The sequence below is a fragment of the Erpetoichthys calabaricus genome, chromosome 9 (genome assembly GCF_900747795.2).
Source record: "Erpetoichthys calabaricus chromosome 9, fErpCal1.3, whole genome shotgun sequence".
NCBI classification, from domain to species: domain Eukaryota; kingdom Metazoa; phylum Chordata; class Cladistia; order Polypteriformes; family Polypteridae; genus Erpetoichthys; species Erpetoichthys calabaricus.
In genome coordinates, this window is record NC_041402.2 from 19,639,371 (window position 1) to 19,666,997 (window position 27,627).

A 27,627-nucleotide genomic window follows, 5' to 3' on the forward strand; every position below is an offset into this window, starting at 1 on the left:
GCTGATACTCATCTGTCACAAGCCACTCCTGACACTCTTCTCCACCCATCCCGGAACTCTCTTTTTCACCTCTGTTCCACAATCCCCATTCCTCTGTACTGTTGATCCCAAATATTTAAACTCATCCACCTTCACCAACTCTACTCCCTGCATCCTCACCACTCCACTGACCTCCCTCTCATTCACACACATGTATTCTGTCTTGTTCCAACTGACCTTCATTCCTTTCCTCTCTACAGCATATCTCCACCTCTCCAGGGTCTCCTCAACCTGCTCCCTACTATCTCTACAGATCACAATGTCATCAGCAAACATCATAGTCCACGGAGACTCCTGTCTATTAGTTATAGCACAGTAATTTGTTCATATTATATTGTAGCAACCAGCTAGACTGTTAAACTCCAGTTCTGGAGGTCCACAGTGGCTGCAGGTTTTCATTCTAACCCTTTTCTTAATTAGTGACCTGTTTTAGCTGCTAATTAACTTCTTCTGCCTTAAGTTTAATTGACTTGACTCAGACTTCTGTATTGTTTTCCTTAATTAGCAGCTGAACAATACTGAGACACAAAACGAGCTGCCACATGACCAACTCATCTGTGCCCATCACACAACATCTTCTTATATAATACGCTACCGTGGCTGTCTGTTTGTCTGTCCAGGACTTTAAGTCACCTGTAGCACGCAAACCGTTTGACCTATTGATTAGAAATTTGGTACACATATATTATGTGACGTCTACTATCTGCTTTCAAGGTGATGATTGACTTCCAAGGTTATTCCTCTTTTTAATTTTATTTTAATGTAGAATTAACTCTTTGCCTCCTACGAACAATTACATTTTAAATTTAACTTTCCAGCAAAACATTTCTTTCACTATCTTCAAATTAAAAAGTTTGTTAAACAGAACCTGCTCGATTTCTCTCACCTCCCAACTCCCAAATATTGCTCAGTTTCGAGGACTTAGACAGCATTTCTGTAATATATAATACCATTTTACAGTCCTTCCCTTTCAAAGATCCCAGAGTACATTGGGAAAAGGATCTCTCACTCAACATCTCAGAAAAGGAATGGAAGGTAGCAATGCAGAGAATTCACTCAAGCTCCATATGTGCAAAGCATACAATTATTCAACTTAAAATTATATATTGAGCTCATCTGTCTCGCTTAAAATTGTCCAAAATGTTTCCAGGGCAAGATCCAGCCTCACTGGGTCACATGTTTTGGGCCTGCATCAAATTAACATCATTCTTGATCAAAATTTTTAAATGTCTTTCAGACAGCCTTGGTGTCATAATCCCTCCTAAAACATTAACAGCTGTGTTTGGTGGGCTCACAGAGGTGCTTAAAGTGGAGAAGGACAAATAAACTGTGATCGCCTTTACTATACAATTGGCATGCAGACTTATCTTGCTAAACTGAAAGAATCCTAACTCTCCTGTTTTAAGTCAGTAGGTAACTGATGTTATATATTATTCAAAACCAATTTTCAAATTCGCACTTAGAGGATCTGTGCAGAACCTTTTTAAAACCTGGCAGGATCTGATAAATACTGTAGATACTTGCGTATTAGTCGATCTCGCAGATAAGTCGAGTGTATTGTTTAAACCGAAAATTACGAAATTTGTTATGACCCGTGTATAAGTCGAGTGTAAAACTTGACAATTGGCTCCGGCAGACTCCCATGACCCTGTGTTCGGATTCAGTGGGTTGGAAAATGGATGGATGGATAAAACTTGACAGCTATCAGAGATAGAAAGCGACAATCAGCTGTTAATGGCGACAAAACTCATTGTCACGTCACAGGCATTCTCTCTGTGCTTGGAGAAATGCTAGACTCGTTGACTCTGCAACTAATCCTTGCATGAGCATTAGTTGCGAAATGTAAACAAAGGCAAGATGGCGTCGATATGTCACAAGGGAGCGAAATGAGTGCAGAAAAGAAAACACTCGGCAGACGATGTTTTGCACATTATCGCAGAGTCGGACTCTGATTTTTCAGAATCGGATTTTATTGACAGTGATCAGGAATCGAGCAAGAGAGTGAGAAGCCGGCATCAGCTGATCGGACACCAGCTGATGCCTTGCCAGCTGATCGGCTGCCAGCTGAACGCATTTGCACAGCCGATGCAGCTACAGCAAGGTTCGCGTGGGAGGGATACCCAGACATTGATCCATGGGAGCCGAACTGGCTACTGGACTTCACAAGACAGCATGGCTTGCTGTTGGACACGAAAGATCACCCGCTGCTGGACTACTTCAGGCTGCTCTCTCCTGATGCTGCTTTTCAGCTACTGTCAGTCGAGACAAACAGGTAGGCAGAGAAATTTTTTGAATCGTGGGCTGCGCTTGCATTGCATTGATAGCGTGCGTTGCCTTGGTTCTTTAGATTCCAAATCTGGTTGCACGTGGCAACTAATGGTATGTTTGTTATCCAAAACCTGCAAAAGCTAATGCTCAAATTCAAGTATTTCATAGTTTAAAGAATTACTTAATGAAATTAGAAAAAAACTAGCTAATTAGCAATAGTATTGCTGGCTTATAATTATTTCGAAGACCGTGAGAAATAGAAGATGACTGGTGACGTAACACCGTGAAGTGTCGAGTGTACAATGTCATTACCCAAATTCTATGGACAATTGTGTTGCCCCACGGATAAGTCGATTCTGTTTTTTTGAATGAATTTTAAGGCATAAATTTTTCGACTTATACGCGAATATCTACGGTATTATTTTAGAATAAGCTCTTAAAGCACTGAGGAAGCAGATTCTCTCCCCATTTCTTTTTCTTCTCCATTTATCTTTATTCACTTATTAATCTATCTATTTACTTATTTTTACTAGCTTTAAGTTTTATTCTGCTACCCATGCTCTCTTTCTCAGGGGTGGGGGTTGATTTGTTTTCAATCCTATTCTTGTAAAATTGACCTATTTGTTTGGAATGTTGTGCAATTTCAATAAAATCAACTCTCAGCAGCGGCCAGCAGCATGGTTGTGCGGTGCATGCGTATGGGCGCCGTTCTCATCCCTACCAATTTCACAGTCACTTCCCCTACATCTTCATATCTTAAATTATTCTTAAGTCTTCAATCTGTGTCAAGTGCCAGCTTATGTGAAACATTATGGAAAATGTACTAAGTAATTGCAACACAAACACTGACCCTATCAGTTTTAACGTGAAAAGATGCTGACAGAGAAAGAGAAGAAGCGGGCCGCTAGAGTGGAGAAAATGAGCTGCTCAGGAAGCAGCAAGCGCATCAACATCTGAGGAAACGAATGCTAAACATACAGAGAAAGAGAATGAAAACTATAAGTCAAGTGTATTCACTGCACATCCAAATTCACTGCAAATGGCCCAGTAGAGGGGGAATAATCATCAAACCTCGGCTAGTCACAAAAAGGGCAATTAAGAAAAGGTTTATTGCCCTCAAAAGACATAGAAGGCAATACCTTCAAAAAAGGCAATCCCAATAGCAATCAAGTCCCAGTAAATAATCCAAAAAATAGAACAAGTGTTCAGATTATCCAGAAATCACAAAAAGCACAGAATTAACTCAAAAGAGCTCATCACGCCACAAGTGATTTCACAATGAACTATAAAGGGCTGTGGGCTTTCCTTAGATTGAGGACAGTCTGTTGACGGTGATAGGCAGGGTTCTCTGCTCTTTGGTGACCACCCACAAAACACACGGGACATAGTTTCTTTATGTCTAAGCATCTTTTACTAAATGATCAACCATGTTAACATAAACAACGAACAAAATAAGCAAAAACGTGACATCTGAACCCCTGCTGGGGGAAACCGTGACTTAAATATAACATCCTCTTCCTTTTACTTTCAGAGAGGTGACTTTTATTGTAATTCTACTGTTAGCTTACCTAAAGCAGCTGTATAAGGGAGCTGTTGTATGAGGTGCTTACACACGCAAACTCTTTCCTGCCCCGACTTACTTGCTTTGGCCATCGGAGAGGCTATCAGATGAGTTAAAGAGCAAAATATACAGGTTCAAAAAACCATACTCAATGCAAATTTGAAACAGTAAACTAATTCACAGTTGAATTGGCACAAAACATTCCTTCATTTTAAAATAGAAAAGTTTGAAATTTGCCAGTGCTTTTCAATAAAACATTTTGAAATTTCAAAACATTGTGTAGCACGATCTGTTCGAGATGTATGAATTACAATTGAGCTATCTCAAGATATAAGTAGTTGAAGAACATCCCAATGTGACTGACGCATCATCGAAATGCATAATGCAATGAGAGTTTCTGTTCACGTCACTGTTCAGCCGCCTGAAGTCGTTAAAATGCCAACATGAAACAGTAAACTAATTCATAGTTGAAATTGCACAAAACATTCCTCCATTTTAAAATAGAAAAGTTTGAAATTTGCCAGTGCCTTTCAATAAAAGATTTTGAAATTTCAAAACATTGGGTAGCACGATCTGTTTGAGATACATGAAATACAATTGTGCTATCTCTAGATATAAGTAATTCGAGAACATTGCAATGTGACTGACGCATCATCGAAATGCGTAATGCAATGAGATTTTCTGTTCACATCCCTGTCCAGCCACCTGAAGTCGTTAAAATGCCAACATGAAAAAAGTGTGGGTAGAACTCACGGATGATCATGTAACTTTAAGCGAGTTTTCACACCAAGTTTGTGTTTTCTAAATCCCAACTTTTGCATTAAAAATGGCTTTTGCATGTTTCCTGGCATCAGCATGTTGTATACATGAGGCACCAGGAGTTTATTTTATATTTTTTCAGCTGTTCTTTGGCTTTTAAAAGTAATAAACTGTATATATCATTTTGGTGGGTCTAAGCCATGTTGCAGAGAGCTGCTTTCACTTTGTCAATAAAGTGAAGTCAGTGTCAGCGATCAGGGTCAAAAAGTCAAATCAAGCCCACTGTCATAACAATAAAATATGAAAACTTCTGAGTAAGAGAGTGCTGCTTTTTATAGGCAGTGCAAACACATATCAGTTTATCCCTGCTTCTTTTATTCAAAACTGTCTAATAGGACACTCTCTCTTGCCGGTCTTTTTCAAACATAATGCTCCTAGTTTCTCAGATCTCAGCCTTGACTCACTGCAAATCCATAAGGAATGTTTCTGGCCCCGTGCCTGCTTATCTGATCAATTTGCTTCTGGCTCGATTGCTGAGTTTTGCGGGATGACCTGCTCTATAAAGATGCCAGGTATTTGTGTGTTCTCCATTTCCTAATAATTGATTTAACAGTGCAGTTCAAAATTCTCAGTGCATTTAAAATCTTTTTATATTCTTTGCTTGAGTTGTATCTGTCAACAAATCTGTTTCTCAGCTCTTGAGGAGGCTCTTTGTCTTCGGTCTGTTTTTTTATGCACTGATGAACGGGGTGACCTCACACAGACTGCTGGATTTGACTCACCAGCACAAGTGAATTCATTTGAAACGGTTACAGGCACACAGTTGGGTTCCAGTCCACAGCTTATTGAAATTCTAATGACGACGGGTTGAAGTTCTGCTTTTTGAAGATCATAAGTGCTAAGAGGTTGTGTATTTTAATGTACTTTTATAATAAAAGTCATTATGGTCTATCCAAATGTGCTGTAATTTTTTGTTATTGTTTTAACAAAGCAAATTGAGTTGGCAGCTTGGGTGGATAAGGGTAACAGTTATATAGTATTTAAGAATATATTGACACAGATCAGTCTGCCTCCCTGTGACATCCATTCAGAAGCACAGGGATAACCAAGGACAAAAGCAGAAGGGCTCCGTACCTCTAAAAACATGTTCTCTGTCTGGAAGTTAGGTTACAGATGACATTTAGGATACTTTCAATGGTTGTGAACAAACAAAGTACAGTACACTAAATTAAGTGGAAAATCCATTTTATAGCCAGTGGTGGGTCAAAACTAACCCGAAAGACATGGCAAGATAAACAAAATTTTTAGAAGCTATACAACTTATGCAATGTACATTATTAGTATTATTTTACTGTGAATTAATTGGGGGAAATGCAGAAAAGTTGCAAAGTTTCATCCAGAACACATAAAGTTTAGTGTACTTTTACTGATTTTAAACAAAAAAACAGTTACAATCTAAACCAAAGACACTGTAAGAATTAAGAAAACCATACACCACAAGGTCAAAGAAACACCTTTCTTGAGTGGGAAGAGAAGCTTCTGAAACCTGTTCTTCTGGCCATGTGATCAGGAGAGCTTGTTTAGAACAGGGGACCAGAAGAGAATCAGGCAATTTACATCCAGCTATAGCCAAAGAATGAACTCCACACTCTGGCGGGTGTAAAATCTGCGTACTCTGAGGCAAAGCCAACAAACAACGAGAGGAAACGTGAACTTGTTCTAAAGACTATATTTTTGTCTCTAAATAGAGCCTTGAACCTGCTTTGTAATCATATATAATTCATAAAGAACTCTGTAGGATAATTTTGACTGAAATGTACTCAATTATTTGTTTTCTTAGTTTTAGAACAGCTTACTTGTAGCATCTGTTCTCATCTTGGTAAATAGGGCGCCCCCACAAGGTCACCATATATAGAAAAAGTAGTAGATGAGCTATCTAGGGAGATGGGAGTCAGCGAGTTTGATGGAGGGTCACAAACAGTTAGGGTAATTCTGTAGGATCATGGCATAAATTCTTATCATCATAGCCTGGGTGTGGACTTGGAACTGGTGCAGAGATCCTACCAGATTATATGGAAAATCTTAAAAAGGCAACTGCTGATGGAAATTCTCAAAAGTTTTTAGATAACCCAAGTCTTGCTACAGTATTGGAGAGCATGAAGGCAAACAGATTTAGACATGACCTGCCAAAGTACCCAGCATTGCTCTGGAATATTATTTATATAAATATATATATTCATAGCATTCATAGTCTGAAACACGATCTGATTGTATGGGTGGTTACCTACCAGGTAACGCATGTGGTTGGTCTGCAAGTTGACGAACGTCCATGAGTCACGAGAAGCAGATCATAGAATTTTATATAGTTTTACTGTCAAATAATGCAAAGAGCATGCAACACGATCAGATCGTGTTTCAGACTACGAATGCTATGAATGTAATTACTCTGATCTCCAGGCTGTCAAATAAACGAACCACACGCCATGGCACAGTGTAAAGGGGCTTCACCTCTGATGCTGACGTCCAAGGTTTGATCCCCGTGAGGGGATGCAGTGGAGTGTGTACGCCTGATGAGCCCAAATAAGGGCGAAACATATGTCACAAACTCTTTGCATTATTTGACAGTAAATCTATAGATATATATAATATTGTGGCATCCAGCCGGGACGCCCCTTCATTATATGCTAAGGGGGAGCAGCCATGGATGGTGCAATACCTCCCCTTGGATGCTAGATGGCCACGCCCCTGGGTTGGAGAGGTGCCTCGGTTTTTTCACAGGGCTCCATGGGAATTGGAGTTGGGGGCAGTCCTGTTGGGTCCCGCAGGTGCCGCTGGGTGCAGCTGGAACTCCTGAGCCCTTGTGAGCAGTGTTTTCACCACACCTGGAAGTGCAGCCAGAACTCAGCAATCAATCATCTGGAGCACTTCCGGGTGGACTATAAAAGGGCCCAGAAGCCACCACTCGATGGCCAGAGTCGGGAGGAGGAGGACTAAGCTTGGAGGAGTGGTGGTGAAAGAGAAAGTGTATAGTGTGTTTTTGGTGGTGCTTTTTCACACTTGTGCCTGTGAGGATTACGGGGAAGGCGTGCCCCACAGGTGAAGAAAAATAAGTCTTTTTATTTATACATGCCTCTGGTGTGAATCTGTGCCGGGTTGGGTGCATATATAGCGCCTTTTGTTACAATATATAAATATATATAATATACAGTATATATAAAATTGGTTTATTATATATTATAATTGGTTAAGGAAAGCATATGTTTACAGCTGTAGTATACAGGTTTTTTTTTTTTTGCTCTTTTTAATTTTGGCCCTTTTGTCATTGCTGGCTGAAGTGTCCCATCCATCATCTACAGTACCTCTCTATTAATTTTTCTGCTTTCATAAGTCGAGAACTTGTTCTTTTTGTTTATGATTGGATTACATAATTGCAATAACTCCTTGTTGGGTTGGATTTATGAGCAACAACTCTTTGTAATTCCTGATTTACTGTGGTGTCATGAATAGATGTTTAATCCCACATTAATTAACCAGATGGCTTGTTAAATAATTGAATTATTGGTACAGAAACAACAATTTCTGTGTTGCTACTTCTATTGAAACCATATTCATGATATCATTTTTGAAACTCTATAAACTAAATATGTTAACTGTAATTTACATTCAAAATTTTATTAACATCCACAGCTCTTGCGGAGTAATGCATGGTATTTGTGATGCTGGCCCACCATTATAACTCCCCTTGGAAATTCTTGAGACTCAGTGAAGTCTATATTTTTAATTGCATGAGCAATAATGTATCTACAAAAATTTCATGAAAGCAGACCTGGCTTTTTTTGAGTGATAAGCAATTTTTATCTTGGTCCCCATGAAACCACAATGTCCCCACTGCCTAGCTGAATCTCAGATGTGGAATCTCACGTTCACTGTAAGTAGGGCCAGACCTAAAGAAAATGCCAAATTCATTACCATCAGCTGAACTGGTTTGGGTGATAATACATTTTTGGCTTTGTACCCCATCCCATTACAACCTTGGTTCTTGATGGGACCTGTGAAAGGCCTTAAAGTCTAGATGTTAAGCTGTTCTAATATTAATATGCACCAAAATTTAATGAATTTCAACTCAACCATTATACAGAGATACGTTTTTCCCCTCAATTACATTTTTTGAAATGCAATAAAAGCTACATTTTAAATGATATTTATTATATTACAATATTACTAGGGGGTTCTGCTGCCTGCTCGCTTCACTTCCCATCTGTTAGAGAAAGCAATTGCATTTGAAGAGGTGGTATATAGAAGAGTATGCAGGGTGTGGGAGGAAGATGGTTTGGTCCATAGTTATTATAGACTGAAAATCAGTTACATGAGTATTTCACTACAACTAAACTAAATACCAATGAATAATAAAAGGTAGTAAAAAGTAAACGTAAAAAAGTAAAATGTAATAAGTAAATAAAAAATGAAATTACATTAACACCGTCCTGCAGTGGGTTGGCACCCTGCCCGGGATTGGTTCCTGCCTTGTGCCCTGTGTTGGCTGGAATGAGATAGATGTGCTCGATAAAAGATTTTAAGTTGAATAATTGAATGTTTTGAACATATGGTACCCTGTTTAGGGTTTTCTTTCGCCTTACACCCAGTGCTGCGAAGATAGTCTCCTTTCACCCCGTGATAATGAATTGAATTAAATGGGTTTAACTCATTATATTAAGTTATGCAGCCTCTCTTCTAAAGCGTTATCTGCTTTTTTGGACCAGGCTAGACCAAGTCAGATAGATGAAGTCCTCCACTTCTTCAGTTTAGAACAAAACGCAGATTTTAGAAAAAAAGAAATTCCCCACAGAGAACATGGAAGTTTAAATTCATTTTTTCAGACTGCTACTCCCAAGTCCATTGAAAAAGCATTAAGGGCTAAGGGCTTTTTGAAGATTCTTATTATGAAGTAAAATCATGTGGGGATGTGTTCTGTTTGTATATAAATGTAGGTCTAAATACATGTAGTGAATGCCAGTTTTATTGTTAGTTTCGTTGTCAGTTTTGCACAAACCTTCTTCTTTAGTCATTACGGCTGGTGACAGTTGAATTATTCAGTTGATTTTCCAGCCACTGTGCAGAATACTGATAGAGAATTTGGGTGAGTCGTACAGAAAACAAGCAATGCTGCCTATCTTTAAATTAGAAAAAAGAGCAGTGATGTGAAAATGTGTAACTACTGTACTGTACTGTAACATACTATTTACAAATGGGAGCTTCGCTACGAAATGCTGAGTAAATTCAGATCTGATAAATAGCTACTTGTTTGCCACTACAGGGAAGATGCATCCTGGTTCAATGCTGCTGCACAAATTCAGTAATAAAATGGATTTTCTTGGTAACAGAGATCACTGAGGAATGTGTTTTATGTTCCTATAACAGAAGCAGCGTACTGAGATTTTAAATCAGAATTGAAATAACTTTGTATAAGGTCATAAAAGGTATAAAAACAAGCAAGCAAAAAATGTATGTAAAGTGAGAAAAATGTTATTTTGGTGGATTTTGAGTAACGTGTAATAAAGAATGCCATGACGACCAGAGATGGTCTAGCCGCTTCGAATCAGGACGCCATAAAACTGGATGGCCCCAAAAGGTGGCGTCTCATTCACAACCAGAAGTCAAGACTGAATGAAGTCCCGTGCAAGATTCAAGGAAGGAAAAAAGACAGAAAGAACTCTGTGGGGGCCGAATTGTGTTAGCTGTTTTTTCAGTTGTGCCACTGTGCACCCGTTTTGCCTTTTTTTTTACTTACTTCTTCTTCTTTTGGCTGCTCCCGTTAGGAGTTGCCACAGTGGATCATCTTCTTCCATATCTTTCTGTCCTCATCATTTTGTTCTGTCACACCCATCACCTGCATGTCCTCTCTCACCACATCCATAAACCTTCTCTTAGACCTTCCTCTTTTCCTCTTGCCTGGCAGCTCTATCCTTAGTACCCTTCTCCCAAAATACCCAGCATCTCTCCTCTGCACATGTCCAAACCAACGTAATCTCGCATCTCTGACTTTATCTCCCAACCATCCAACCTGAGCCAACCCTCTAATGTCCTCATTTATAATCCTATCCATCCCTAATGCAAGTCTTAGCATCTTTAACTCTGACACTTCCGGCTCTGTCTCCTGCTTTCTGGTCAGTGCCACCGTCTCCAGCCCGTATAACATAACTGGTCTCACTACCATCCTGTAGACCTTCCCTTTCACTCTTGATGATATCTGTCTATCACAGATTACACCTGACACTCTTCTCAACCCATTCCACCCTGCCTGCACTCTCTTTTTCACTTCTCTTCCACAATCCCCGTTACTCTGTAGTTTTTTTAACTTACTAAATGGGGTTAATTAACTTCCTCTTCCCCAATTCACTGGGCCCACTCCAGTTTGTTTACTGTCCAAACCGTTCCACTGATGATGCCATCTCCTACACCTTGCATGCTGTACCAACTGAATACCAGGGACACGTATGTCAGAATGCTGTTTGTTGATTTTCGTTTGGCGTTCAAAATGATCATTCCCCAGCTGTTGGTGAGGAAACTCTCTCTGGTGGGCCTTGACACTCCACTGTCTAATTGGATTTTGGATTTTTTCATAGAGAGGCCACAGTCAGCGTGTATCAGCAGCAGAAAATCAAACACCACCAGGCTGAGCTCAGGTGCCCCATAAGGCTGCTTGCTGAGCCCACTTTTGTTAACACTGCTTATACCATGACTGCACCACCAAGTCTGAGTCTAATGTCATCGTCAAGTTTGTAGACGATACAACCATAGTGGGCCTCATCAGCAATGATGATGACACATCTTACAGAGAGGAGCTTGAACATGTGGTATGGTGATGCAGTGAATATAAACTAAATGTCTCTAAATGTCCATAAGACAAAAGAGATGTTTGTCGAATTTCAGGAGAACATCGGCTGACTATTCCCCATTCCTCATCAGTAGCTCTGCTGCGGAGAGAGTCAGCAGCAACAAGTTTCATGGTATGCATATCTATGATGACCTCTCCTGGACAATGAACACTAACTCTTCTGTCAATAAGGCACCACAACACGGAGACTGAAGCAAAATGGCTTGCCATAACCCATTCTTACCATCTTTTACAGAAGAACTGTGGAGAGCGTTCTGACAAACTGCATCACTGCAAAGTTTGGTAACAGCAAAGCCCAGGAGTGCAAGATCCTGCAGCACATAGTGTGAGCCGATGAGAGGATCTTTCAGACACGCTGTCTGCGTGGAGCCTCTGCCCATGTGAAAGACGTCTCTCACCCGTAACACACATTGTTTGACCTCCTGCCATCAGGCAGAAGATTCCGCAGCACAAGGACATTTCAGTACAGCCCGGTTCTATAACAGTTTTTTTCCCCACACCCAGAAGTGCTGCCAGAAGTAGGTGAACGAGCACCTGGAGCACTTCCGGGTGCCTTATAAAAGGAGCCAGCAGCCACTATTCCGGGAGCCAGAGTCGGGTGGGAGAAGACGAAGCTTGCCAGGAGGAGTGGAGGTGGAGAAAAGAGTGGAGAAGAAGAAAAAGATTTGGTGTTGGACTACGAGGTTAGACACACAAATAACTGGACTGGGCTTGGGGCTTTCCGGGAAAACCGTCTGGAGGTCAGCCGAACATGAATCATAGAACTATATCCCCTCTTACACGTCCTCTCAAACCACCAACCGGCTAGGTATATCCTATGAATAGCCCAGTCAGTATTTGCACAACAATCGCTACATGAATTACCGCTATAATGTTGGGTGAAAAAATCGAACAGCGAATCAACATCAAATTTCTCGCGAAATTGAACAAAACGGCCACAGAAACTTATGAAATGATAAAAACAGTGTACGGTGATAACAGTTTGTCTCGCACACAAGTTTGTGAGTGGCACAAATGTTACAAGGAATGACAAGAAAATGGTGAAGACGTTCAACGCCCAGGTCGATAGGCGGGTGGGTGCTTCACCAAGACAACGCTCCCGCACACAATGCTTTTTCCGTAAAGCAGATTTTGACTGACAAAAACATTCCTGTCCTCGATCATCCTCCCCATTCACCCGATTTAGCTCCCTGTAATTTTTACTTGTTCCCAAAAATCAAAAGTGACCTGAAGGGAACACATTTTTCTTCAATGGATGAAGTGAAGACTTCCAGCACTGTTTTAATCAATGGAAGATATGTATGGAGCAGTGTAGAGATCTGGAGGGGGAGTATAGAGAAGGTGACAATGTTTAGAATGTGGTAATTCAGCAATAAATATTTGTTTTTTACCATTCCGGTTATTTTTCTGTCACACCTCGTATGCTTGTGACTGTGCTGTACCGGTGGGAAACAGGGGAAGGAGTTTCACACGGGAAAACAAAGAAAAAATAAAAAAACGTGTGTGCTTGCACTTGTGTCCCATGTCTGTTTGTGTCGGGTTTGGGCAGCTGTACACCCCCTGGTGGGCCACACTTTGTTGTCTGATGTTGTCTTTATGTGCATTTCCCAAAAGGCACAGGAGCAAAAAGAGAATGTGTGTGAATTTGAAATAAACTGCCAACACATTATCACATTTAGACATAACTTAATTACAACAATTGTGTAGGCCATTTTCTGCACCCTTACAATTTTACTATAACTTAGTCATAATTGCAATTCTGGGATGCAATCGCGATTAAAGAAGGTATCTCTGAGTAAAGTGGAACCACCTTAAGGCTGATACCAGACAAATGATGCAGAAAATATTTTTTATCCTTTACCAGAATGTATGTGTTAGGCTCTGAAACAGGGATTGATGAATAAGAAAAACAATAAAATATTACAAAATCAACATAAACACGCCCCACATAATAATGTTGGTGGTCTGCTAGCCCTCTCAACCTTTCCACCCTTTACCACTTACTGATATCAAATTACCTTTCTTCTGGTTGTCCTTCCTAGTGGATAAAAAGCAGGACTCTAATCCACTTTGACCCACTCTGTGACCCTAAGCAAGTCACTTTATCTGTCTGAGAGGTGTCTCTGGATGGTGTGTACGATAGAAAGACGCCATATAAAATTCAGGTTGGTTTCTCATTTTGAAATTCTGGCAAGCCGTGCGCCATTTTAATTATCTTGTATCGTAGTGCATGCTTTCTTATTACTCTCTGGCAATGATTCCTAACATAATATAAAATTCTCAAGATTAAGTGTGGAATGTATATCCCCAAGTGTGGTTGAAGGTCAGAGTAAACGAGAATTAGACATACAGTAATCCCTCGCTATGTCGCGCTTCGACTTTCGCAGCTTCACACTATCGCGGATTTTATATGTAAGCATATTTAAATATATATCGCAGATTTTTCACTGGTTCATGGGTTTCAGTGGACATTGGGTCTTTTAATTTCTGGTACATGCTTCCTCAGTTGGTTTGCCCAGTTGATTTCATACAAGGGATGCTATTGGCAGATGGCTGAGAAGCTACCCAATCAGAGCTTGTATTACATATTAAATAAAACTCCTCAAATATATTGTGAGTGGGGGGGCTGTTCGCACCCCTAGAGGATACGGACGCTCCTCAAAAAACGCTGAAAGACTACCTTCACATTGCTCCCTTCCTTGCTGGGCTTACTTGTGGCTGCTTTGTTGCTTGATATGCTTCCCGCATGGTGCTTCACATACTTAAAAGCCCAAAGAGCAGCTATTGATTTTTGATTGTTTGCTTTTCTCTCTCTCTCTTGCTCTGACATTCTCTGCTCCTGACAAAGGGGGTGTAAGCAGGGGGGCTATTTGCACCCCTAGAGGATATGGACGCTCGTCTAAAAAATGCTGAAAGACTACCTTCACATTGCTCCCTTCCTTGCAGCTGCTTTGTCAAGCGAAATGCTTCCCGCACGTTGCTTCGCATACTTAAAAGCTTGAACAGCACCTATCGGTTTTTGATTGTTTGCTTTTCTATCTTTCTCTCTCTGACATTCTCTGCTCCTGACACGCACTCCTTTGAAGAGGAAGATATGTTTGCATTCTTTTCACTGTGAGACGGAACTGTCATCTCTGTCTTGTCATGGAGCACAGTTTAAACTTTTGAAAAAGAGACAAATGTTTGTTTGCAGTGTTTGAGTAAAGTTCCTGTCTCTCTACAACCTCCTGTGTTTCTGTGTAAATCTGTGACCCAAGTGTGACAATATAAAAATAACCATATAAACGTATGGTTTTTACTTCGCGGATTTTCACCAATCGCAGGGGGCTCTAGAACGTAACCCCCGTGATAGGTAAAGGATGACTGTACTGTAGTTTACATTTCCAAGAATCTGCTCAGGTAAGAAAGTGTTTTGAATAGAGGTGTGTATCTCAAAGACTTTTCATGCTAAAAAACAGGGTAGAATAGCCAGTTAATCTAACCTGCGTGTCTCTGAGGATGAGGCAGAAAACCTTTATTTTGTGGAGATAACAGAGACAGAGAGAAAGTGTGTATTCCATATTGGCAATGGCCATGAGCCAGATTTCAACGCAGGGCACTGGATCCTTGAAGCATTCGTCAATGTCTCCACTCCATCTGTTTTGTAATTATGTGTAATTGAAGCAAGCATGCTCAAGTCACTTGTAACTATCTTTGAGTTGTTTTATTTCAAAAATCCTACCATTTCCTTTGATTTACTGGTATCACGTAGTTCCGACGTTTTTATTGTTAAACAATTATAACTTCTGGCCTTGAGTTTTCATTTGTGCGATATCATATACCAACATCTGCTTGATTTTACCAAGTTTCTACCCTGCCAGATTTCCTTATATGCCGCTTGTTTGTCAGCATTCTTTATCCACACTTAAGACCAAACATACACCCAACTGCTGAAGCCTGTTTTTATATTTAACACATTTGAGCTGGTTGTGAGGGCCACAAGGCAAAAATGTCATCAGCCGTGTTCACTACGCATGGAATTTTTCATGACTATGCTCCAAAATTAATGCATCACCGCATATTCAAAATGATGAATTTCGAGGAGTGGCTGGTGGCAGAAGTAGGCATCTATTTGATTCCTCTCTATGACACCACAAAGAAGCTCAAATGATGGCTAAATCATGGAAGGAAATTGTAAACAGAAGAAGACAAAATGAAGCACTATATAAGAAAATAAAGAAAACATGGAGGTAACACTTTAGTTTAGGTACTGCACAAATGTGTCTGTTTCTCATTTGCCTTAACAAAGGCTTCTTTTGGTCTACATAACACTTATAAAAATTAGTACATGGGATATCATCTCTGTGCAGTCTGGCATATTAACATGATGGTAAAATGATTTGTTAACACTGTATAAAGGATTCCCAGGTCTTATACTAAATATGTAATGTCAAGAGAAATGTGTCTCAGTTAAGCCACCTCAGACCACACCAAAGTGACGTTTCATTAGCAGGTCACATTGCAGAGATGAATAAACACTTTTCTGATGCTTTATAAATGTTATGAAGACCCAGAGAAGTGTTTGCTAAGGTCTTATTACATAACCAGTAAATGGCGCACTGCATGTTGACCATTCCTAGTTTTCATGCTCTTTCTCTGTACGTTTAGCATTTGTTTGCCCAGAGGTTGATGCACTTGCTGTTTCCTGGGCAGCTCTTCATTTCTCCACCCTAGCGGCCCGCTTCTTCTATTCTTTCATCGGCGTCTTTCCGTGTTAAAACTGATTAAGTCAGTGTTTGTGTTGCAATTGCTTAGTACGTTTTCCTTAATTTTTCACTTAAGTAGGCACTTAAGTCTTCAATTTTCTCCAAGAATGACTTAAGATATGAAGAGGTAGGGGAAGTGACGGCGAAGGTGGTAGGGATGAGAATGGCGCCCATACGCATACACCGCATGGCCGCTGCCGAGAGTTGATTCTACAATAAAATAAAAATAAAAAGAGGAATAATTCCAAAACTCTTTGCTTTTAATATAAAGCTGTAGTGCAGAGTTTCAGCGTAGTATATGTGTACCAAATTTCAGGCTACAGGTTATTTGATTTTTGACCTTCACCTTCCTAGGTTGACCTTTGACCTTGGAGGTCAATCCTCACCCTGAAAGCGGACAGTAGAGGTCACGTAGTATATGTGTACCAAATTTCAGGTCAATCGGTCAAATGGTTTGCGAGCCACAAGGTGATTTTAAATCCTGGACAGACATACAGACAGCCACGGTAGCGTATTATTTAAGAAGATAGCAAATGAGTAATAGATTAATTTTAGGCATTACTTAAACTAAAGTGTTACCAACATGGACAATCCACCTTTTCATGTTTTTCCTCTTAAAGTCAGTAATGACAGACACAACTCTTCCACCGTCAGCAGAGTCTCATCAAGCATAGCCATATTTTGCTGAGCAATCACATAAACAATTAACGTCTTCTGCTGTCAAATTGTTAGGTATGCAGCATTGATCAAACACTGCCACCTACTGAACAGGTGAATATCAACACGCAAATCGAACAGTTTGACGCAAGTATAAATGCTTTACGGTCACTAACAGCGCACACTTTTCGTTGTGATTTGTACGCAAGCTTAATGCAATAAATAGAAATAGGGCATTAATTGGTGGTGTCTTCTACAGCTTATACAGCACTAACACAGAAACATTTAAAATGCCATTTTCAAATCATTTTCTAAAAGTTTGTCATCCACACTGAAATTCCCAAAAAGGCCTGTCTTCTCATTCACAGTTTATCAGCCAAGTGCTCTGTTTGCTTATTGGGCCAACGTGAAATCAATCAAAGAGCCGAAAGGAACAAGTCAAAAACAAAAACTCACTTGTTTGTCTGGGCACACAATGAAATACAACTGAGATTGCCACAGCCATAAAAAATATAAACCCGGTGTCTTGCTAAAATAAATGCTGCACAATATTCAACTGTTTCAAGACTCAGTACCCCTCTGCTAAATTGGAGTAGTCCAATCAATATAATAATGATAAGATCACAAAGAGCATCATCATGATAAACCCAAAGTCGCTGTCGGATCATATTACTTGTCTAAGAAGTGTTTAAATCTTTTTTTTTATTTTACATTTTATTGAACTTATTAAAATCAAATAACATTCCATATAAGCAAGTCAAGTTTAACAAAACTAGGTTTGAAACAAATCAACGTGTTTAAATCTAAGCAATCAACACAGACCTCAGTGTTAATGTTTGAAGGGCACCACCATTGGAATGTTTTTTATAATGCATGTAGCAATAAAACGCATTCCGTCTATCTTTCCAACTGATGATGCAGCACAAACATTGTGATATTGCTGCAGCTCTGTGATACTGTGGAGATCCAAGGCACACAATGGCAAAATGGAGTTGCCTAAAAGCACCACAAAGTCCAAGACGAACAAAATCCTAATTCAAAAATCCCAAGGCAGAGTCAAAAAACAGAGCACAGAAATCAAAAAGGTACAAAGCACAGAGAAACACAAGAACTGACCAAACTCGCAGAGCACATTTAATGAACCACCAGGAACTATGAGAGACCCTCTGCATTTGTAGGATGAAGGATAGTTACTGGCAGTGACAACCTCTTGGGGAACCACCCACAAAACACTGGGAATCTAACACAGGCATAGCACAAAATGCAGATAATAAACCAAGAAACATAAATATAAATCAATCAAGATTGTTTCTTATGCAAAAACAGCAACAAAAATGATGAGAAATATATTTATGAAAACCGTTTTGCATATTATCATACGGAAAACTCAGCATAATGACAAGAAACGTGGAAAAATTATGAAAACATTTACCTAAATGTCATCTGGAACACCTGGCCCTGGTTCACTTCTTGGGATTTGTTGTTGAAACCATGCAGCATTTCTCCAAAAAGCGTGTCGTTCAGTTTGGAGTCGTGTCGCTGGCATTTTGGACTTTCACATACGTCAGAGAGCAGAATGCAGGATCTTCCATCACCTGCCAGTCTGTACTCCTCCACACATCTAGAAGAAGGAGGATACCATATTACAGTTTTTTTTATTACCTATGCCCAAGGGGGCATGTAAAAACAACAAAAACATATTATGCTAAATTTAGTTAGATAGATAGATAGATAGATAGATAGATAGATAGATAGATAGATAGATAGATAGATAGATAGATAGATAGATAGATAGATAGATAGATAGATAGATAGATAGATAGATAGATACTGTGGTGGGTTGGCACCCTGCCCAGGATTGGTTCCTGCATTGTGCCCTGTGCTGGCTGGGATTGGCTCCAGCAGACCCCCGTGACCCTGTGTTCGGATTCAGCGGGTTGGAAAATGGATAGATAGATAGATAGATAGATAGATAGATAGATAGATAGATAGATAGATAGATAGATAGATAGATAGATAGATAGATAGATAGATAGATAGATAGATACTTTATTAATCCCAAGGGGAAATTCACATACTCCAGCAGCAGCATACTGATACAAAAAAAAATATTAAATTAAAGAGTAATAAAAATGCAGGTAAAAACAGACAATAACTTTGAATAATGTTAACGTTAACCCCCAGCTGAGTGGAATTGAAGAGTCACATAGTTTGGAGGAGAAACGATCTCCTCAGTCTGTCAGTGGAGCAGGACATTGACAGCAGTCTGTCGCTGAAGCTGCTCCTCTGTCTGGAGATGATACTGTTTAGTGGATGCAGTAGATTCTCCATGATTGATAGGAGCCTGCTCAGCGCCCGTCGCTCTGCCACAGATGTCAAACTGTCCAGCTCCATGCCTACAATAGAGCCTGCCTTCCTCACCAGTTTGTACAGGCGTGAGGCGTTCCTCTTCTTTATGCTGCCTCCCCAGCACACCACTGCGTAGAAGAGGGCGCTCGCCACAACTGTCTGATAGAACATCTGCATATGCATACTAATTTGTGCAATTACTAAGTACTAAGTTGAAGAGAACAAAGTTAAGCATGGAGCGTGAGAAGTATACAATACAATACAATACAATACAATACAATACAATACAATACAATACAATACAATACAATACAATTTATTTTGGTATAGCCCAAAATCACACAAGGAGGGCCGCAATAGGATTTAACAGGCCCTGCCTCTTGACAGCCCTCCAGCCTTGACTCTCTAAGAAGACGAGGAAAAACTCCCAAAAAAACCCTTGTGGGGAAAAAAAATGGAAGAAACCTTGGGAAAGGCACTTCAGAGAGAGACCCCTTTCCAGGTAGGTTGGGCGTGCAGTGGGTGTCAAAAAGAAGGGGGTCAATACAATACAATACACAGAACAGAACAAATCCTCAATACAGTATAAAAATAAAAATTTTACAAGTACGGACCAGAATTTAACAGTAGATGATATCACATAATATGATTTGGATTTATTTAGAGTATAGTATAGACCAGGGGTAGGCAATCTCGGTCCTGGAGTGCCACAGTATGTGCAGGTTTTTGTTCCAACCCAGTTCCTTAACGAGAACTCAATTATTGCTGATGAAGCACATATTGCTTAAGCGACATTTTAATGCTTCATTTTAGTGGTCTCGCTTGTTAAGGTTCTCCAACCTTAATTGCTTATTTCAATCTTAAACTGCTGCATTCAGTGTTTTAATTGCCCCTTATTAGCAATAAGATGTAAAAGACAAAGCAGCCAGCAGTTCTCCAGCTAGCTTTTTTCCAATTACATCTGTGTGTGTTCATCATGCACGGTTTGATTTAATAAAACACTTAATAGAAAAATGTAACAGACTGAAAATGATCTGTTTTAGGCTTCAAATCATTTGGATGATATCCTTGGAAAGGAAAAAAATCTACGATATAAAAGCCTTACATTGCACAGACTAACAAGCCATAAAATTAAATAAGGTCTGAGATTGGCAATGATTGGTTTCTAATTAAGCAATTGGGTTGAATGAAAACCTGTAGCCACTGCGGCTCACCAGGACCGACATTGCCTACCCCTGTTTTACATCTTATTGCTAATAAGGAGCAATTAAAACACTGAATGCAGCAGTTTAAGATTGAAATAAGCAATTAAGGTTGGAGAACCTTAACAAGCAAGACCACTAAAATGAAGCATTAAAATGTCACTTAAGCAATATGTGCTTCATCAGCAATAATTAAGTTCTCGTTAAGGAACTGGGTTGGAACAAAAACCTGCACATACTGTGGCACTCCAGGACCGAGATTGCCTACCCCTGGTATAGACTACAGTTAGCCACAAGACTAGACCAAAAAACTCAAAACAAAATCAAAGCTTCTTCATGACTGATTGTGTAGCACATCTACAGATATCCAGGAGGACAGCAGATGGTTAGGACTTGTTAACAATTTACCCAGTGAGGGTTCCAAAACTGAACATTTTGCCCAAAAGCAAGTCTTTTAATATTAAACTTTATTTAAAGCATAGAATTTTAAAATACAAAAAAAAAAATCCAATATAGAAAAACTGAATCATAAAATGAATTAAAAATTGAAGGAGCCAAAAATCCAAAGCAAGAACAAGCAAAAGCTGAAACTATTTACAATCCAAACTGGCTAATCTAATAGGTAAAATCCTGAAAAATAGCCAGATCAAAACTCAGATGAACAGAATTTAAATGGTCAAAAGAAGTAAAAGACTTTTAAAGAACTACAAAAGGGAGCCAAAGAACACTGCTGAGGCCACAGCGCTGATGTTACTGCAACAGGTACCTTAGATAAGACACTCTGCTAGTCCTTGACTGAACACCCGAGAACTCTAAACCAGTAATTCTGAGAAAAGGGACTCGGCTAAATTAAAATAAAAGTAAAGGATAGGAGACAAATAAAGGAGTGAAGGTAAATTACTAACACAACTCAAACAAAATCACAAGAATAGCACATTCCTAACAGGCCAACGAAGTCTCATGTGTCATTGGGCAAATTTGTTTTCACTAACTAATTTGGGGCTGAACCTTCAATTCAAAAGCCCGGAATGTATGGCTGTACCTGCTGCATATTACAAAACGTCACACAACATGGGTGTCAGGTCCTTTAGTTTGACTCTGCTATTTATATACTGTATATACACAATACAATACAATTTATTTTTGTGTAGCCCAAAATCAAACAAGAAGTGCCGAAATGCTGCAATGGGCTTTAACAGGCCCTGCCTTTTGACAGCCCCCCCAGCCTTAACTTTCTAAGAAGACAATGAAAAACTCCCAAAAAAACCTAGTAGGGAAAAAATGGAAGAAACCTTGGGAAAGGCAGTTCAGAGAGAGACCCCTTTCCAGGTAGGCTGGGTATTCAGTAGCTGTCACGTGATGTACCTGACCATAGACATAGTTTAAGGGATTGCCCCAGCAGTTAATCCTGCTTTAGGGTTTAAGCTTCAGCACTGGACTAAAAATCAAGAAAAGAGATACGGCAGCTTGTAAGAAGCAAACAATAAGAAGGAAACGTAATGGGAGATCAGTGTGAAAACATTGTGGTGTTTCAGACATGGAGTTTATAGATGTTGGACCATCCCACCTGGTAGTTAATGACCAGATCAAGATTTTTTAAGCTCAGTGAGGGCTGTACAATGTGAACTGCGAGGGTATATTGCACAGTGACGTTTTATTCATCCATCTGTTTTGTTTGATTCCTTGAGCAATTTTTAATGAACAGTCATTTTATATCAATTTACAATTGACATCCGTGGCAGAGCGATGGGCGCTGAGCAGGCTCCTGTCAATAATGGAGAATCCACTGCATCCACTAAACAGTATCATCTCCAGGCAGAGGAGCAGCTTCAGCGACAGACTGCTGTCACCGTCCTGCTCCACTGACAGACTGAGGAGATCTTTCCTCCCCCACACTATGCGACTCCTCAATTCCACTCGGGGGGTGGGGGGTTAACGTTAACATTATACAAATTTTATTATCCTTGTTTTTTTATTACTCTTTAATGAAATATTGTTTTTTATCAGTATGCTGCTGCTGGAGTATGAGAATTTCCCCTTGGGATTAATAAAGTATCTATCTATCTATCTATCTATCTATCTATCTATCTATCTATCTATCTATCTATCTATCTATCTATCTATCTATCTATCTATCTATCTATCTATCTATCTTATGAAAACAAATTTATTTTAGGTTTTGGTGATATACAGTGATCTCCACCACTCAAACATTACAATAGGTTAAATGTAGACCACTTCATTTCTAGAATTCACTGACTATAAGGTGTTTGCAAAGCTGTCTGTCCACTCGTAACCAGCAGCTGCAGACTAAACACTGTGAAGCCCGAGCGCCCACCCCAACCTGACACAGAAAGGCAGGACACAGGCACACCTTTATTCTTCAGCTGCCAGTTCACAGCAATATAAAAATAATAGCAACATTGGCAGCACAGTTCTTCTGCCTCCAGTCCTCCACACAGGCTTTATCCTTCTTCATCCCGACTCTGGCCATTGAGTAGTGGTGAATGGCTCCTTTTATAGGGCACCCGGAAGGACTCCAGGTGCCCAACGACCTTCTTCCAGGAGCACTTCCGGGTGTGGTGGAAAATGCTGCCAAATAGGACCCTGCAAGTGTCCAGGCAGCCCCTGGCAGTGGCCACAGGCACCAATAGGGTTGAGCTCATAATCCCTGGCCCCGCTGGAAGCCAAGGGGGCTGCCCTCTGTCGATCCGGGGGAAAAACTTGTCCTGAAAATAGTCTCTACCTCTGGTCCTTCCATTGTCAGGACATCCCGACCGTCCGCCACAGATTTCAGATAACATCTTATGTAGACCCCCTCATAAACATTTCAAAATTTCTGATTTGCATCTTTCCTTTATGTTAATTATGGCAGTTATTTGATCATCTATGTTATAAAGGAATTGGAAAAAATATTTTGGAAAATAAGGATCACTTATCTTTTCTTAATATACAATGGCAGTAAATAAGAGAGTTTGGCACAATAGTCATGAAATGATAAGACAACAGACATGTGCATTATAACTGATTTGAAATTGCATGGACAAATGGTCATATTCTGCTGCACTACTGTACTGTATTTTTTTGGCGATACTATCAATAATATTAACTACATTGCCTCTTAAGTTGCTTAAAATATGATCTATCTCTATATTTACTATGGAGAAGAGAAATATTTGCTCTTTGTATGCATACAGTATGGGGAAGACCAGAGAAAGCATTTGCAAACAGTCCCTTTTGTTTCCTGACATGTATTATGCATAAAGGTATGTGACCTTTGGAAATCATTTCCGATAAGGCTTGCAGACACTGAGGCGCAAGGCACTCGCAGGCCTTTAAGTCAACTATTTTAAACAGTACCTTTCATAGTGAACATTTTTAAAGAGCGCAACACAAAATGTTTAACAATTTCAGGTTCAAGCTCCAATACCTACCTTTCAGACTCTGGGCAGCTTTGCCTTTATATTACATTAAAGAGTCTAAATTTTAGTATAGGTATCCTTATTGAAACATTCTAAAATTTTATTTTCCACTTATAACAAAGACAAATTGATGTTAACAAAATGTGTTTTCATTTTGAAGTTATAGTTAAATGGTTATACTGTATATTTATGAATGAAGAAATGTGCATTTGTTTTATTAATTAATGAATGTGTTTATCTCTGATCCAAGTCAGTCCGTTATTTTCTAACCCACTTAGTTCTGAACAGGTTCGCGGGGGTCTGCTGGGGCCTATCCCAGCTAACATTGGGCACAAGGCAGGAACAAACACTGGACACTGCCTCAGTCCATTGCAGGTTGAACACACACACCTTAAACACAGGCAGGGACTAATTTAGGATTGTCAATTCACCTAAATTGTATGTCTTTGGACTGTGGGAGGAAACCAGAGGATCCGGAGGAAATCTGCACAGACACAGGGAGAACATCCAAACTCCACGCTGGGAGGACCCTGGGACGTGAACCCTGGTCTCCTTACTGTGAGACAGCAGCGCTAATGTGCCATCCCAGATCCAAAATACTTTTTGAAATTTTCCCTTGCTAGCTTGCCTATGGATTGAGCCATGGTGGGTTGTAGGTTTTGGTTCTGCACTCAAAATCTTAAATACGTAGATGCCAGACCTTATTTTATTTTATGGCTTTTTAGTGTTTTCAATCTGCCACCTCATGTCTTACTTATAGATTTTTCTTTTCTGAGGGCATCATCCAAATGTTTAGAAGTCGAGAGAAGTTTAGCAACTCGGCAGTTCTTCACTTTTTTCGTATTTCTTTCCATATATTTTATTAAAATGGTGTATCTATGAAAAATAAAATGTACAACACAATAAAGTGTGCAGAAAGTGAAGAGGACTGGATATTTTCAGAATCCATTGTTGATTGGTCCAAGCTAATGTATTTCTAAATTGTGTTATGCAAATGACCCTTTCTTTATGTATTAAATGCAATCCTAAACTTAGTTAAGATTTGTACATTGAATCGAGTTGTTCATATGCAGAGATCCCTCAGGCTTGTTGCAATAAAGGACATCCATCTTGGAAACAATAAAATAGTGATCATGATTGTTATTTAAATAGAATTTAGATATGTTGGAGTCAACATGTGCCACACTTCTGACATTCTGTTGAGTTCACACCCTGTCCCAAGGAGGTTCCTGCTGTAACACACACATGCCTGGGAGAAAACTTCAGGGCTTGTCGACTTGCAATTCCACCCTGAGTAGTAGGTTGGCACTTCTTCCCAATGTCTCTCCTCTCCTTCCCTCTGAAGATGCAGAGAATCAAAGGCTGACGACACATGACGTCACTTCTGGGATTGGTGCACCTGAACTCACCCCTTCTGCCTCATTGACTTCAACCTGAACCACCGCCATCTCCCCCATCTGTAATGGCACAATATTATTGTTTTTTTGTTTTTTTTTTGCGACTTGCCTGATTTTTATAACAAAAACAATATATATAACACCATTCGGCACCCCAACCCTTGACCTTTGTTTCTGTTTTCACTACTTAGCCTATCTTCCCCTGTGTCTGATTGGGTTCTATTTTGAGTACTCAGGTTTTCCTTCCATAAGCTCAAACTGGTTAGTTTAGTTAACAATTGTGATAAATGTGCTGGATTAATAAAATCATAAATTTGGAACTACAGATGCTATGTTAAAAGCTATCTTTAGAAAAAAAAAAGCTGCAATCTTCCTCAATGAAAAGTTAATGTTCAAATGGTCTGCAAAAGACTCTTCAATGCAATTTACCTAACCACATCTGCTTCTTTCTTTCTTGTAACCGATAATTTAAGGTAATTTTAGTTTAAAATGATAATGGAGAAAGCAAAGGACTGCACAGATTAAAATACGAGAATCAAAGTTTTCAGGCAGAGCTTCCCATCGTCAGGATAGCTAGCCAATGATATGTGTATAACATCACAAGGCCTGGAACCCATTGTCAAGTTCTGACACATAAAGGCCTGTGGGAAAATTCAGAGTGGTGGCGCCATAGAAAGAGATACCACTCCATCTGAACGTAGGAGAATGCAATTTGAATTTAAAAGCCTCCCAGGACAACCTCCTCTTTTTAACATTGCAGCTAATCTTCAGTAAGGTTTCTAATAGCAGAGCTATTTATATATAGTATATACACAATACAATACAATTTATTTTTGTGTAGCCCAAAATCACACAAGAAGTGCCAAAGTGCCACAATGGGCTTTAACAGGCCCTGCCTTTTGACAGCCCCCCAGCCTTGACTTTCTAAGAAGACAATGAAAAACTCCCAAAAAAAAAACCCTAGTAGGGAAAAAATGGAAGAAACCTTGGGAAAGGCAGTTCAGAGAGAGACCCCTTTCCAGGTAATGTGGGTGTGCAGTGAGTGTCAAAAAGAAGGGGGAATACAATACACAGAGCAGAACACAAGTCAATACAATATAATAGTAAAATAAAAATATAAAAAATATATATGTAAGGTTTCTAAACTCTTCTGGGACCCCCCCCCCCACAATGGGATGAGACGGCAAAGAGCATCCTGAAGCGTGATTGCCACATCTGTGGAAGACAACCTATCAGTTGCCAGTGCAACCACAGGCTCCCAGCACTGTAGCGGCTTGCAGCAAAAGCAAATCCGAGCCAATCACATTCGCGCTATAAGCCCCTGTCGTCAATGGGTGATGCAAGGAACATTATAAATGCAGGGAACAGGATTATTTGGCCATGACCCTACCTGATTGCTGAGTCTGTGTATAGGAGAGTGGTGGATCCTGCTACAATAAATAAGCCTGCTCTTCCTGTTTCAAGCTGAATAAACCTAAAGTACTGAGACTTAGCCTCGTGTTTTGGGGTGCAAGATAGGGACTCACACATCACAATATATATATACAGTATTTTTTTTTCCATTACAGTATATTTTCTTGTTATTGGCATTATTTTATTTAAATTGATACCACATTGATTTTAAATGCCTTGACTTTGTATTTATATCTAGAGTGATAAATTGAGGGCGTCTAGCAGAGGAGAGACTGCCACTATTCTCTATCGACAGGGTTATCAGGCTGAGGAGAGACATTTCCAATAGAAGAACAATGCGGCAAATGTAAAATATCATTGGCTGGTAAGTACTTTTACCAGCCACAGGCCTAGGGGACCCTGGTTCAGGTACAAGCCATTGTTGCTAAATGGAGTTGCTGCAACTGTATGCAGGCAGCAATTAGGAATCTCCAGCCATATTTTATTTTATTCTGATTTGCCCAGAGGTACATAACTGCTTCAGTCTCTTCCTAGATCAACGTGTTGATTGGATAAACAACGGTACATACCAATTTCTTTTGGTTAACAATAGTATAGACACACTTTCATTGGTTAAGCAATTGTACTGTTGCTCACTATCAGGAGGTACAGATGCCACTGTTTGTTGGTTAGAGACCAATATCCCCAGAATATGGTCATTTTCAAACCAAGTGCAAACATTTTCTAAGGAAGCAGTAGTTCTGCTATCACAGTGCTGTATGTTGATGAGATACCATTGAAAACAGTTTGATTTTCAAAGTATGTGACTCCTTTGTAAGACGTGTAAATATCCACAGTTGTGGCCAAAAGTTTTGAGAATGACACAGATATCAATTTTCACAAAGTTTGCTGGCTCAATTTTTATGATGGCAATTTCCATC

The 27,627-nt window shown here is 39.7% G+C and overlaps 1 protein-coding gene across 3 annotated transcripts in view; it reads right to left on the reverse strand.

Annotated features, from left to right (window-relative positions):
* The window catches only part of LOC114657387 (astrotactin-2-like), a 2,479,169-nt gene that overhangs the window by 823,421 nt on the left and 1,628,121 nt on the right, over window positions 1–27,627 (reverse strand). For all 3 annotated transcript variants that reach the window (XM_028809185.2, XM_051931934.1, XM_028809183.2), the window contains one exon: window positions 18,357–18,545. In XM_028809185.2, coding sequence (XP_028665018.1) covers window positions 18,357–18,545 — 189 coding nt within the window. The remainder of the gene's footprint in view (window positions 1–18,356; window positions 18,546–27,627) is intronic.